The sequence below is a fragment of the Mercenaria mercenaria genome, chromosome 6 (genome assembly GCF_021730395.1).
Source record: "Mercenaria mercenaria strain notata chromosome 6, MADL_Memer_1, whole genome shotgun sequence".
NCBI lineage: Eukaryota > Metazoa > Mollusca > Bivalvia > Venerida > Veneridae > Mercenaria > Mercenaria mercenaria.
Window position 1 is genome coordinate 65,597,478 of NC_069366.1, and position 14,942 is coordinate 65,612,419.

The 14,942-nt window shown below is 34.0% G+C and overlaps 1 protein-coding gene across 4 annotated transcripts in view; it reads left to right on the top strand.

The window, feature by feature from the left end:
• The first annotated feature begins 2,848 nt into the window (after positions 1-2,848).
• The window catches only part of LOC123548559 (ras-responsive element-binding protein 1-like), a 60,528-nt gene continuing 48,434 nt past the window's right edge, over positions 2,849-14,942 (top strand). For 3 of the 4 annotated variants that reach the window (XM_053546180.1, XM_045335911.2, XM_053546181.1), the window contains exon 1: positions 6,768-7,030. In XM_053546180.1, the coding sequence (XP_053402155.1) occupies positions 6,787-7,030 (244 nt within the window). In that variant the 5' untranslated portion in view covers positions 6,768-6,786. Of the gene's footprint in view, positions 3,008-6,767; positions 7,031-14,942 lie in introns of those variants that run through there. The other variant, XM_053546182.1, reaches the window with a different exon arrangement.

Below are 14,942 nucleotides of genomic sequence, written 5' to 3' on the forward strand. Positions count from 1 at the left end.
AGAAAGGATAGTGCAAGATACAGAAGTCGCTCCTTATTCCAGCCTATTCTTTTCCAGAAGCACCCATACATAGGATTCTTATACAAATGTTTGTGTATTTTTAGTTGGAGGAGCAGGGGCTTGAACTTATAGCCTGGTTTCGTGATTATGAAACTAGAGATTTAAGATCAATGTAAGAATAGCATTACCACTGGTCAATTTCAAGACTGAACTCTAAATCAACCAATCAGATGATGGAATTTTGAGACTGGTCTCCAACCTCCGTTTCATAAATACGCATCACAAATACAGTGAGGCTAAAAAAAATTGAATTGATGATGCATTCCGTTTATAACAGCTATATATTTTTTTACCAGTGCACAAACAATTTTGGTTCTTGACAACCTTTCAAAAATATCTGATACCTAATCCCCTTCTTTTTATATCCCTTATCTCTGCAGCTTATCACATCCCGTTATCTATTTAGGGGCAACAGGAGCCCAACTTCACCCCGATGACAAATTAACGGGCTCCGAAAGATGCGCTCACACAATACAACCCCTTGTTTTAGTGATACCCGATACCTTAAACAAACTCGGTGTTCCATGTTCTGGGTTTCATGTTTTTGGAGCATTTTGAAGCTGTTCGTCCTTTGAGAATCCTAGTTAAATAGGTTTTCCACATCTTAATTGACTGGTACTTGAACTTAACGAGAAAATCTCCTAACAAATCTTTTTTAAACGCGGACTTTTGTGAGCATGAAATAGCATCTTTTATGTCAGATAAATGATCGTTTTAAATGGTTTTGGATACGGGGTCAATAGCTATAGACTCCTGACAACTTCTTTTGATATTGTTTTGACTTTTGATGCGCGCTTGACATTGTACCGAACGCGGCCTTCAGATAATGATGTTGACTTTTACGGGAGGTGAGCCCAGAACTGTGATTTATGCGGCAACGGCGGGAAACTGAAACTTCGTTAATACGTGGAAAAAATGTTTGTCTATGTAGGGCTAAGAACATCGAAATTGAGTGAAACAACTTTAAATCAGTATATTCAAAATAAAGTGTTTATTAATAATTCAGTTTAAAAAAATGCTATAGAGGTTCAGTTCTCACGGAAATAAACGTGACTAACGTGTAGTATCTGCAGCCGGTCGTGTGAAGCGGCACCGCAGACGTGTCCGTTAGTGGCTCCGGCAAAACCGCCATAACGTGCCACTGTATTTATATTGAAAGATTAATTGGTTGAAAACCAAAACCACACAATATTACATCCTAAAATATACTTGTTTGATTAAAGATAGTCATTTTAAAAGAACATGTTCGATCATGACGTATGCCCCTATCATATTGCAGTTGCGTGCATTCTCAATGTCATTGATAATTCATCGATATCGTTTTATTATATATACAAAAACGCAACTTCCCTGTTTGATGATCACATTATTTGTGGACCAAATTTCTTAAAGAAACTGCAATTGAAGTTCAAATAAAGGCGAAGTATACTTGATAACGCAGACTATTTCTTGTTATCTGCCTCTTACTTCACTCTGCACACTTGACTGGATGGGCGAGTTTTGAACCAGTTCCAAAATTTTTGAAACGACTGAAATCGAAAATGACTCGTTCTTAAAGCTAACTGATAAAAGAAGGAACTAAACAGGTGAGGGAACCTATTGTCACGCTGTAGCCCGATACGATCCTTTTGTTTCTGCTAAGATAAGAATCCGTACAGTCTACACAAAAATGGGGCGAACCATAGGGAGGCATCTATAGACGATTTTTGTCAATTTCCCAGTTCACTAGAAAGCCCGTGAAAAGTACCGTTATACGGATATATATTATTGACACGGATTCTTTGCTCACAAATTTATCGTCTGAATCTTTTCATTCAAAAGAAAGGGGCGCAAAGAGGTTAAAGTAGAAATGCGCAATCTATTTATTATTTTGTTTCAAATAAAAATATAGTCTTTAGCCTTTTGTATTTGACTTAAAGTATGGTCGGTTAGCATGTTTTCATGTACATTCGGGAAAAAAAAGACAATTCGCATGATATCATTGTTTTGTTTCTGCTTCTAAAATCCCGGCGTTTTCTTTTTCAGTTATGATCAACTCTGGCCGATTTATACAAAAGAGTTTCATCTATATTAAATAATAATCGGATTTATAACTACGAACGTACTGAGGAAGTTAAATGAACAAATAATATTCGTAGTATTATTTGATTTTTATCCGCTGCACACGGTGTGTATCACAGAGACTTTTAAAAATTCTAAGCTGTAATGATGAATTGAAGCAATGCTTATCGCAAATCCAGGATTATCCCTATAACTAAAGCAGTCGCTTAATCCCACTTCTGATTTCGTCAGTCCCAGTCTATAAATACATTAATTAAAAAGTTCCATTTCGAAAACTTCTCTCCCTGTATACGTGTGACTGTATAAAGAATAGATAAATGAAAATTAAAATAAAGAATAAAATTAAGGCGATTTACAAAGGTGTCTAGGAGAATTACTACATTTTCAACTGATTTATCATCATCGCCGCCGTCGCCGTCGTCATCATCATCATCATCGACAAATACTTACATATAAATATAATTATATGTATATTATTTCTTTCATTTTTGATAGTTATATTTGGTTCACACTTGAAAATGCTTTTTAATACGTTAATTTCTAATATCTTTATAAACCATCTCTTTACTGATAAATCCGATACACAATTTAAGAAATAGACTTTTCAGACAAAACCATTATCAATTTAATTATTAAAGGCAGTATTATGTCACAAATTTAAACCTGTAAGATTTTGCCCAATAGTGTTTATAATTGGATTTTACAGTTCTTTTTGGACAAGTTGCTACTTATCTACAACACCCCTCTGTGGCCCTCTTAATACATCAGGTACACTCCAATACCTGGTGCTGTAGAAATTGCCGATATATCGCTCAGTAGAGTTTTGTTGACACTCGGAACCGCATCATGTCGCGGCGAAAACAGGCTAAACCCAGACCCATTTTCGGTAAGTGCTTTTTCATATATTTTAATATTCAAAAATTGATTTAGATAGATTTATATATTAGTTTATATTGGATGAAGACAGTATTATACATGTATAAATCGAAGACTATCGATAAAGCAGATTTTGTCGTGTGTGTCACTATTGTACATGTAGGTTCATGTAAAATGTATCCGGTAATGTATGAAAAACATGTAATTTATAAATTTGCAGTATCTTTTAATGGTTTATTTGTTTTAAACCAGGATGTGCATTGGGCTTCATATTTCACTATTTCCGTGGTAATTTTAACGGGCCGAGCTGATGCTGGATAGCTTTCACTATATATATGTGTTAGTGGCTTTTAGCAATTAAGAGCCAGTTAGTACTCATTTGATATTTTCTTGTAACATTTTTTTTTTCATCTTTTGTGATTGTATGTTTTTATAATATTCATTTACTCAAGTAACGTTTTGCTCAAGTAACGTTTTGCATAAACCAATGGTCTAATTTGTCGGGTCATATGCTTGATCTGCAGAAAGGCAAAGTTTTTAATTTGAAAAAAGTTTTTTTTTTGTAAATTATGTCATATAATGATATATTTAACAAGACAAAGTAAAAATGTAGAGATAGTTTTGCAGATCATGAGATGCTAATGTCAAATCTCTGCATCCTTTATTCAACCCAGCTGCATTATGCATACGCATGTGCGCGTTCATTTGTCCTGCATCCCAAATTAGGTGGAGCTGCATCTTGATATCACACGTATGCATTTAAACTTCTTCAAGGAATGTACATTAATGCATGACAACTCATAGCATTATACATGAATGGAGTATATATATAGTTACCATAGCTAATTAATAATGACTGATTAACTTGTTTCGCATCTGCATGTTTGCCTGTCCTTGTCGTGCATGTTGCACGTGCAATGTTTAACAGTTTAAACAGAACACTTCCATGTGACTTGTAAAATAAAATGATTCCAGTATTTATCGAGCAGTCTATACATGTGTACAAAAGTTTCAGCATCGAGTTTAAACTTCTGAAATTTTGAACATGCATTAGAAACTATTGTCGTAACAACCAACTTCCATCTACTGACAATAGCAACGGGGCAGCTCAGCGTCTTTTTCACGTAACAGTCACTAAGTACAGGATTAAACAAAATTTGTGTCCATTGTTTGTTTTGCCGCTCTGATGTTGAATTATCGCACAAAAATTCCAATGCACAATGTTTACCTAGTAAAGTAAACTAATTTGTCGTCTCAAGGTGATGTTGAAAGCAGGTTTTCGTATGTGCTGAAATCGAACAATTGACCAAACTAATTTTTGCTAATCGTGTATTCGATATAAACATCTTTGATGTATGCTGGCTGGGACTTGACCAGGTCCTAAATACAGAGAATTGAATAATTCATTGATCTTGCTATAGCTTCCCCCAAAACCGTCTTAAGATATCGATATTTTAATAAACTGTAATTAGATGGAACTGTTATAAATGTTTGTATCGGTATATAGACTAAGTTGCAAAAGTTTGAACAAAAGTTTATTGATTTCACGAAACGGTGGTTTCTAGGGAACGGACGAGGACTGATAAACTTACGCTTCAAAAACCATTACGTGTTTGTCAGGATGCAGCATTATTTTGTTACAGCCTGCAACGGACCTTGCAAAATCTAAGATGAAAAGCTGTGCTAAATCGTTCTTTAAAGTTAAAAGCGTGTTGCTCACTGATCTCAATAATAGTACATTTTCTACTTTGCCAGCATGTTCTTTACTGTACTTTATAAGGAACGTGACATTTCTACGTTATTTCTTACAACTTTGTAACTTTGTTTGAAGTAAGTTAGAAAAGTCCCCCGGATGGGCCACAAATGAGTAGATGAGATGTCTAAATCACCGTAAATCTCGTCAATTGTCATCGGTCGGGTTTGTGTAAACATCATCAAGCATCCTAAAATCAATGTTGTGTTCGAAGTTGTCGTCTGTCTCGGAATTTCAATCCAGACTTTCAATAAATTTATCGCGGCATTTAATCCCTAGGTTTCGGTTCAGCATTGATTTTTACTGATAAAAGTTCTCTTCCGCTGTATCACTATGTATACACGGAGATGAAACTTTTTTTCATTTCTTTTTTTTTTTTTAAATAAAAAATGCTTACGTATGCTTTTACCGGAAATAATACCGTTCTAATTTCTTGTACTACGCGCACGTGCTCATATGGTCACGTAATCTTTTCTCTTGTGTCCGTATAAAACTTTTCAGAATGGCCAATCATTCATTTATATGTGAGTTTCACAGCAGTAAAAGGCTTAATTTTGGTTAAGTACAACATGCTAAAATTTTAAAGGTACTGTACAATAGATCGAACTTAAAGCTTTTAAATATGTAACAGAAGTCAAAGACTCACAATAATAGAACTATGAGAAGAAAATCATTAAATTGTTTATAAGCCTAAAACTTTCTTTTAAGAAAATTGACGATTTTGAGGTACTTGTCCAAACATCCACGTTTTCACCATCCTGATATAACTAGGTGATAAAATTGGAGATATAACACGATCTTTTATTAGTTTTATTAACCAGCTCCCCAAATTTAGGCATCATGATACCAGATATATTACTTATATAAATATGGAATTCGCGGTCTCTGTCAACAAAGGCCCTTGGTGACGTTATCCTGTTATAAAGTTGACAAACAACTGAATTGCCTCATTACTGATAATTTGGTTACAGCAGTGATAGGTTTTGAGGTGGTTTATTTCATTTGTCCAGGGCGAGAAATGATTTTGACTGTGAGGGAAAACTTACAGGCTACCCTGTATTGCCTGTTTTAACTGGTGCGTTTACAAAACTATAAAAAATGCTCGAAGTAAGTTATTTATAGTTTGTCTTTCTTCATGAATGTCTAAAACAGCGTCAGGATGATGACAAGATTTCGATCGCAGTTCCAAGAACCTCCTTTTTAGCGGGTAATGCTAGCAGGTATCTATCGATCCCTCAGGGACGGTTTTGAAAATGAAAATTGAAATCCATATCTGATGTGATGTTTACTATGGTAAGCCCCAATGTGAGTCTTTATTGAGCAGTATTTACACTCTGTCGGCGGGATCAAAGCGTTAAGATGCTAGTGTTTACTGAGTGTCACATACGATGGGAAACAAGTTACATACCCCATATGCGTGGCTTTCATCGATAAGGCCCCATTATGTTCTGCAAAAAATGTATCTAAATTATTCAGTATCGTGAAGTTAAGAGAATCGTTATAAAAAGCGTGCACCGCAGTTTCAAAGAATAGTTTATGTTCGAAATAGATTATTGAAATTTACATTGTTCTTGCACGAGTTTATCGAGATTTTCAAGAGGTTCTAAACAGTCTCTCCGGGAAGAGGATGACGAGTCTTTATCGTAGAAATTTACCGCGTTTCATCTTTTATCTTGCATCGATTTCATAAAATAAATTGACTGGTATATTTACAGTGGTGCTTGACTTTGAATTTAATTGAAAGTTTGTGTTGGTCTTTGTCAAACATGCAACTTAAATGATGTTTAAGAATCATAATGCCTCCATATTAGACTTGAATTTATATATTTTGGTATGGACTGATCAAGTCTATACTGGCAAGTACATTCACGGAACCATGCCTTCTAGACTGTTGGCAACGGCAAGCGGCTACCAGACAAAACGAAAATGTTAAAATTGTGTTTTGACTTTTAAGGTTTCTATTTAAAGGGTTTCTTTTATTTTCTTTCGTTTTGAGTAGTAAGCCATACTCGCGGCCTTCTGCTCAGTAGATATGTATGGGTGTGTGTATTCATTTGGTACAGTCCATACAAAGAACGGTAACTCAAACGTCCAGCATCACTCTGCATCGCAGAGAAGATTGCATTTTCGTAACGTCATTGACAAACAAGCGTCTAGTGTCGAAATTGGATACATGGCGGGAAAGAGTATGCTGCAACTTCCTGGAAAATGTTCACAAACAAATCCGTGATGAAAGAACCGAAGTTATGAATCTCAGTCATTTTCTGATAGTTTGCAGAGGTAGATACAATGATGGAAGCACAGTAACAGCAGTAACAATGCTGAAACTAGTTTGCAGATTGTTGTCTTCTACTTTCACTTTAAGAACATTTTTGATTTCAGCATACATTAGGCTAAATATAGGTGTGACAGGATTTTGAAATTATTTTCAGTTGAAATGAAGTAGCTTAAAATATCTGAACAGTGCAAGTAGAAAAGATGTATTGATCCTTGAAGAGATGTATCCATGTATTACAAAGGGGGAATCCAATAAATATCTATCTAAATTGCCACTAATTATCTGCGGGTTCGAGACCATGCACATTGAAATACATCATGTTTCAAAATTTCTGTATTGCTCAAGATTTCTTGTGTTTCATGTTATAATTTCATGTTATATTTTTTGCATCATTATGCAGTGAAAAAGCAATAATTCCCGTCACATTTGCCAATTATCCAGGTGTTAAAAACTGTGTTTTTAGCAACCAGTGATTACTTAAACCTTGTCACCAAGTTTGGTCGTTAAATCATAATTTCAACATCTTTTGTTGAAGTAGAAAATTGGGCAGAAATGACTTGTGATTATCGTAAAGTGGAGTATCCTTGAGACTTTTTGAAAAAGAGTATGTAAAATGCTATCCATACCACATCATAATTGCTCTGTCGGTCATCATAGCATAAAAGCAGCTCATGATTATTTGAATTGCTGTGCAAACTTAACATGAAGGCCTTGTTTGACAAATGCCAATAACAGGGTAAAAATATTGGAAAGTGTAAAGTAATATTCCCTGACAAAATGCAACATCACTGTGATATTTTGAATTGCTCTCTTTCCACATGGCCATGCAACATAGACATAGTAGTCCAGGAAGCAGTGATAGAATAAAGATAACATTGGAAAGAATTTTGTATAAAGATGATGTAAAATGTATTTTAAGTCAGAATGAGTAAACTTGGACATTGTTCCAGACTTTATTTCAGCTTCAAAATAAGTACATCCGCTTTGTGTGATGGCAGAATTGTATATATACAGAAGTTTGATAGTGGTCTGAAAACGAGGAAAAACATTTCACAGTAAAATATTCGGCAGCTAGATACTGTATTTTGAAGTAGTTTCCCAATTACACCATAGTGTAGAAAGTGATATTAGCTTGATATTCTGTAGAAGTCAATGTATAATTTTCACAGCCAACTGCAAACATGCATAGTTGCATTGGATTTGGTTAGTTGTTTTGAAACATGTGTCTGATAAAAATTTAAAAGTCTTAAAATGCTTAAAATACTGAATATTTTACTTGCAAACATTGTTCGACTTCTTGTTTTGCCATGATTGCTTTTTATACTGCTGAGTTTTGGTTTTCCATCTAAGGAATGGTTGTCAGTTTTATCTATCATTCGTTGAACCGGTCCATCAGACTATGTACACAGTCTTATACAGCATTCGTGGAAAACAAATATTGGTAAAATGTATAACTTTGCAAACATAGTGATTCAAATTGGACACTTTACAATTCGACATCCATTAAATTTTAAAGTTTACATAGCTGGGCTTGCAAAGATAAGATGTATCTTCAAACTCTCGAGATCCCAGATATAGACATGCATCATCAAGGGCTCGTATATTATTTTGGAAGTTTCTTGTTTACTCAAGAGTTTTTTTTAAGTTCAAAGTTTTTGATAAATTGATATGTTCGTGCATAAACGTATTGTGCAAGAGGAACATTAATTGCAGATTTGGTAAATGATTATGATGATATTGATGGGGTGAGATGCTGCTGATGATGATGGTGGTAATGATGATGAATATTGTAATAATGATCATTATGTCAGTGATGATGATGATGATGATGATGATGATGGTTGTGGTGGTTGTTGTGATTTAGGTTCCTCGGAACAGTGCCTTATTGGTGGCTGTGGCAGGAAATTGCAGATATACTGGAGAAATATTTCATGTTCTTGAACAAGTTTAGCGCAGTGAATCTTTTAATTTCACAACTTTTCTAATTATCAGTTCCTATATAATTATTTTACATCATATCTATAGTTTCATGTTTGATCTTGCTAGTAAAGTTAGTACCATCAACTTGAAAGTTTAAATTGTTAGCAACTTTACTGAGCTGGATGGTTAGATGAGAAGAAATTTGAACTGGGAAGATCAATATAATTGTCAAAATCAAGTATCAAAATGTAAATAGAAACATGTCACATACGGTGTCAGTTTAATACGTAGGAAAATGTAAATTGCATGTTTTTTTAAGTCGGTGATCTTGATGAGTGATACATGTGAAACTGTTGATACACTACATTTTTGTTTTGCAAGATAATGTAAGAGGAGTGTGGCGTGGGCAGACCATTGCTGTAACTGTTATTCATACTGCCATCACTTGTCTCGCATGGACTTTTCATGGGTTTCAATATATTTCAGCAGTTTTTCATTTATGTAACTTTATGGCAGCCCAAATTTCTTCAGTACACTTGTGCGCTTGAACTTTCTCACCCAAATTGGAGGTGGAGGATGAACGACTCCAGCCATTGTCTAGAATAAATGACCGTACTGCGAGGAAACCAGCTGGCATGAAGTACTGATGTCTAGAGAATATACTGAAAAATTTTGTCAAGGGATTGAACTCATGATTGTCTTTAATGAAATGAAATCATAATGGATAACATTAAATGTCATTTTGTCTACAGATTGAACTCTGGACTTCTGGATTTGTAAACTTACGTTTTCCTATAGGAGCTGGTAGGGGAGTTTGGTAGGAGGGTAGGGGAGTTGGGTAGGGCGATGCTCACATAGATTTGAGTGATCAAAGGGAGAAAAGGGAATTGCCTCATCTATGGATTGAACTCGTAACCTCTTGAATTGAAGTCCTGTGCTTTACATACTGAGCAACCAGGGTGGGCTGACATTGGGAGTGGTCAAAAGGAAAAAATGACGTTGTATTAACTTTTAGAACAAAACTTATTACATTTGCATTTTCATTTTTCTTGTGCTATGTTGTTATGAATTTTGTTTTGATAGTTTTAATTAACACATTTTATTGTCACCTATGACAGAAACATGCTATGATTTTTAGTTCATTGTTGGATTGAAGTATTTTGAGATTTGTATTAAGCCAGAATCTACGTTATCTTGTATCGCATCACCTGATACAAAGCCTCTTTCATTTTGAATGATTTTGGCTAGAGTTTCTGTCCTGATTGTCATTAAGTTATCCAGGCAAGATATTTATATAGACATGCCTCATCCCTAAAGGAGCGTTGAATAACGGAGCTTTAATTCTCACAATAATTTGTTCATCAGTTGCCAAAATCAGATTATCATTACGGGGATGTAATTGCGCACACACAATAGCGTCCTGTAGTCAATCAGATATATATTTTGATACTTTGAACGGCTCGCATGATTGTTGCATTGTTCCGCTACCCGAATACACTACATCCCGTTTGGATCAAGCTCATAATTTGAAACAATACGCAAAAAAAAATGTGATTGCAATGCATTGTCTTTTTTAGATTTTGATGGTTCAAAGTCGATACTTTGATACTTAGTAATCAGACAGATCTGTGATCTCATTCAGACATCTTTTTAATAAAAAATTTGATCGTCAGTTGTGAGGTTGAAGCCTCTTTGTATGACATGCTTGTCTTTAGTCATATCTTCAATGATAAAAATGTTTTGTTTATAGTTCTGATCACTTACATCAGGATTTTTTTGTGGGTTTATCCTTGTACTGTTTTTATGACATGTTACAATGTACATCAGCAGTAATGTGTTTAAAGCTGCACGCATGGTATTTCGAAATTTAGAAATTTTTTTGTTTTTTTTTTGGTAAGTACCGGTAATTGCAATAGAAAGAAATGAAACACATTAAGAACACTGATCTATCATTTTGCTTTATCATTTTTTTTTTTGTATCTTATAAATATCATGTTGCTATATCAGAACAGAACAGAACAAATTTTTTATCAATGATAAAATGATATGAACATACTTATAAGCTGTCTCTCGTCATTAGACATGTGGTAATGAATCATCTCATTCATCTGTTTTGAAAAATGTTGATGTTGGTCTTGAGGCATGTTCCTTTAGTACTATTTTAATAATACGTTTTAAGCCGGTTTTCATTAACAAAATATATTTTCATAATAATATACTATAATAACAATAATGCAAATTTGCACAAAGTGAGAAACCACTTAAAGTTTAGTTGTCATTCGCTAATGACGTAAGTAAGGTTTAACATCTCTGCCTCCAATCTTGTGTACATTAGTGAAAAAAAACACATGTTTATTTAAAAGCAAAGCATTCATAGGCACTAGGTGTTAAAACTTGGGCTTATAAAAGTGAACTGTGGTATAATTTTTTTTTCAGTATCAAAGTGAACTAAATGTAGGAGTACCGGTAATATATACGAGACGACTTTTGAAATGAAGAACAAAACAAAATCAACTTAAAAACTTATTTCTCAGTATTAGATTATTTTTTGTAGCAAATAACATGTAAAACAAAATACAATTAAAGACTGATTGGTCATAGTCGCAATGGAATGTACAAAATGCATGAGTTATCTAGGGGTTTCGAAAGGTCCCATATATGAAATAAATGAAGAGAAACAGCTGGGACTACTGGGTTTCGAAGGGTCAAGACATAGAAAATATATCAAGGAAAACAGCTAGGACTACAGGGTTTTGAAGGGTCCAGACATAGCAAAATTAATATATTAAGGAAAACATGTTGGACCACATGAAGCGCTAGAGTCCACCTTGGTGCATGATGCAACAATCATGTTTTGAGCAAGCGTCGGTTCTCTGTATCCATTCTTTTTCACCTTATCTGTGAGACAGCAGCTTTAGATTTAAGGTTACCTCATCTGTGAGACAGCAGCTTTAGATTTAAGGTTACCTCATCTGTGAGACAGTAGCTTTAGATTTAAGGTTACCTCATCTGTGAGACAGCAGCTTTAGATTTAAGGTTACCTCATCTGTGAGACAGCAGCTTTAGATTTAAGGTTACCTCATCTGTGAGACAGCAGCTTTAGATTTAAGGTTACCTCATCTGTGAGACAGCAGCTTTAGATTTAAGGTTACCTCATCTGTGAGACAGCAGCTTTAGATTTAAGGTTTCCTCATCTGTGAGACAGCAGCTTTAGATTTAAGGTTACCTCATCTGTGAGACAGCAGCTTTAGATTTAAGGTTACCTCATCTGTGAGACAGCAGCTTTAGAAAAGTTTCATAACAGTTTCAGAATTGTTAGTTGTTGAAAGTTTACTATTTAAGATTCACAAAATGTATTTTTACTGAAAAAATCTTAAATCCTTTCGATCTTGTTACAGAAATTCTGCATCATTACTTATAATGGCGTCTTAAATTTTTTATCCTTAGCAACTGTTTAAAAATATAAAGAGGTTTAGAATTGCTTATAGAGATGGTGAATGGTTAGTTTATATTCAGTATGGATGAATATACTGATGGTGCAGAAATTTTGATGTTTAAAACCCGTTATAAACCTTTGTATGTAATCTTAAGTAAAAAAGCGTAGTGTGAAATGCTTCGGTAGGCTGATGAGAAAATTTTGTTCTGCTGTCGTAAAAATGAAAAAGACCCTGAACTGAGATGTTGAAAAAAGTGTGATTTGCATATATTTGATGTATTAACATCTTTTGGTCCATTGAGTTGATTCAGAAGCTGTAATATTTGATTCATTACCACAAAAGTTAAAGTGAATCAGTTCTCAAATGCAAAGTTTTCAAAAGTAAATGGCATAGCTTTAACCTTGGAACCTGGTATAATTATTTTTTTATGTAGGATGCTGTGAGCAATGAAGAGTTATTAAACCATTGATTGTATAGAAATGTTAAATCCTTAGTACTTTATATTGACATCCTTGGAACAGACACTCAAGAGACACCATACAGAATATTTCAAATACCTTCATTGACAGGTTGTAGATGTGAAAAGTCCATTCTGATTAACAGTCTAAACTTCATTAAGGCATTTTTATGCAAAACTTCATTATGATCTTTGTGAATGTAAGAATGAATTTTTTTTTCTAGCATTTTGAGGTATAAATCGAAATTTCATACTTTGTTGAATGGCAACAGTGGTCTGTAATGTACTATGACTAAATACCTTCTGCTTGTAATTTTCGTATTTATTGCAAATAATTTCGTCCCGATTTTGAAAATTTTTGAAGTTTAACTAATTTTTCCTGTTATTAAGGTGATTCAGCCCCGAGTTTATAAAGATGTAATAATAATGAATCTTATCTACATCACTGTCGCCGAGGTCTATTGTCCAACCAAGTACGAGGTGAAACTTATTCTGACAGTAAAGACGCGTGCTGACAACTTATCATAATTCTCATCGCAATTTCCTTTACAAGCAAATTTAACACATCATCAATTTAAGATGTTTGCGTTCAACTCTCAAAAACTGAAACTCGCGTGTTTATGGGACGGAATAAATTGTATGTTACTGTTATACAAAATTTCCTTTTTTATGTTTGTTTGTAAACAATGGCAGAAACCTGTCCGTATAAATTGCTGATTTATTGGGATGCCTGAAACCGAAAATATTTCAAATTGAGAATGAATTTTGATTGGCAAGTTCGTCTTATATTTTTTATCCCTTTCACAGGTTATAAAATTGCTTCAAAATTGCAAAAGATAATAAAAATTGGAAGGTTACCAATTATTGATGTAATATTGTCATAAACAAGGAGCTTTAGACCTCTGATGTTATTATCATATTTTCCTTAACGTGTAACCAACAATTACTTATTTATACCATCTTAACTTCAATCATCAATTTTCCCTGCCCCAGGGTTACAAATTATCAACACATCATGTTTTTCTTTTCTAATTTGTATTTCTTATTGTAGCTATTTAATTTCTTGTTATTTTATCACTTGAGCAAGGTCCCCCATCGTAAGATGGGATTGATAGCACAGCAATTAAAATCTCTGTCCATTCAAATTGAATATGGCTACCAGTTATTCAACGGACAATAACGGTAAATTGGAGATACTGGCCAATTATACTGAAAATTGAACATGTTTCAGCGAGACTAATGAAAATAGATAATAACTGGATTCTTTAATTTGATGACTTCTTCCCTTTTAAGTGATACTTTTCTTAGAGTAAAAAAATTTAAGTTGTTGACATTCATGCTGAGTTTTGTTTGCTTTTCTGTCTGTTAATACAGTCATGTACAGCTGAAGCCGAAGAAATTAATTAAGATATTTTTTATTAAACTGTAAAGAAGCCATGAAGGAATCTCAAGTTAGCTTGTTTCAGAGATCAAGTTTCTTGTAAAATCTCAACATGTTCAGTTATATACAGTTACCAGATTCAAGTTTTTCAACTGAAGTTTGAAAAACAATCTTATAAATCACAATATGTAAACTATTCACTTCATAAATAACAGAACAGAACAGAATGGGATTTTATATTTTATGCAGATCTATGCTCAGCTATTTAAACTTATATAATTATACACATATTTACGTTTATGTGGTCATAAGTCTTTGAATAAAATATATTTATGGGAATGATAAAATGAGTCCTTGCAATTTTTGGATTAGACAGTAGGGAGACAAAAGCCTTAAATTTGACTTCATTTCCTTTAACCTTTAGCCTGCTGGTGGCGAATATTTCTGCCTTTTCGACCAGTGCAGACCAAGATCAGCCTGCACGTCTGTGCAGGCTGATCATGGTCTGCACTGTTCGCTATTCAGTCAGTAATTTTTCAGCAAACACCCCTTCAATAAATAAATGGTATTGCCCATATTGAACAATGGACCAGTCCATTTTAGAATTTTAGCAGGGTAAAGGTTAATATCAGTTTTAAAAAAAAATCTCCGAATCTTCTCTTTCAGGTTTAATAAAAAGTGTTTAATTTATCCAGACAAATAAAACAATACTCTTGGAG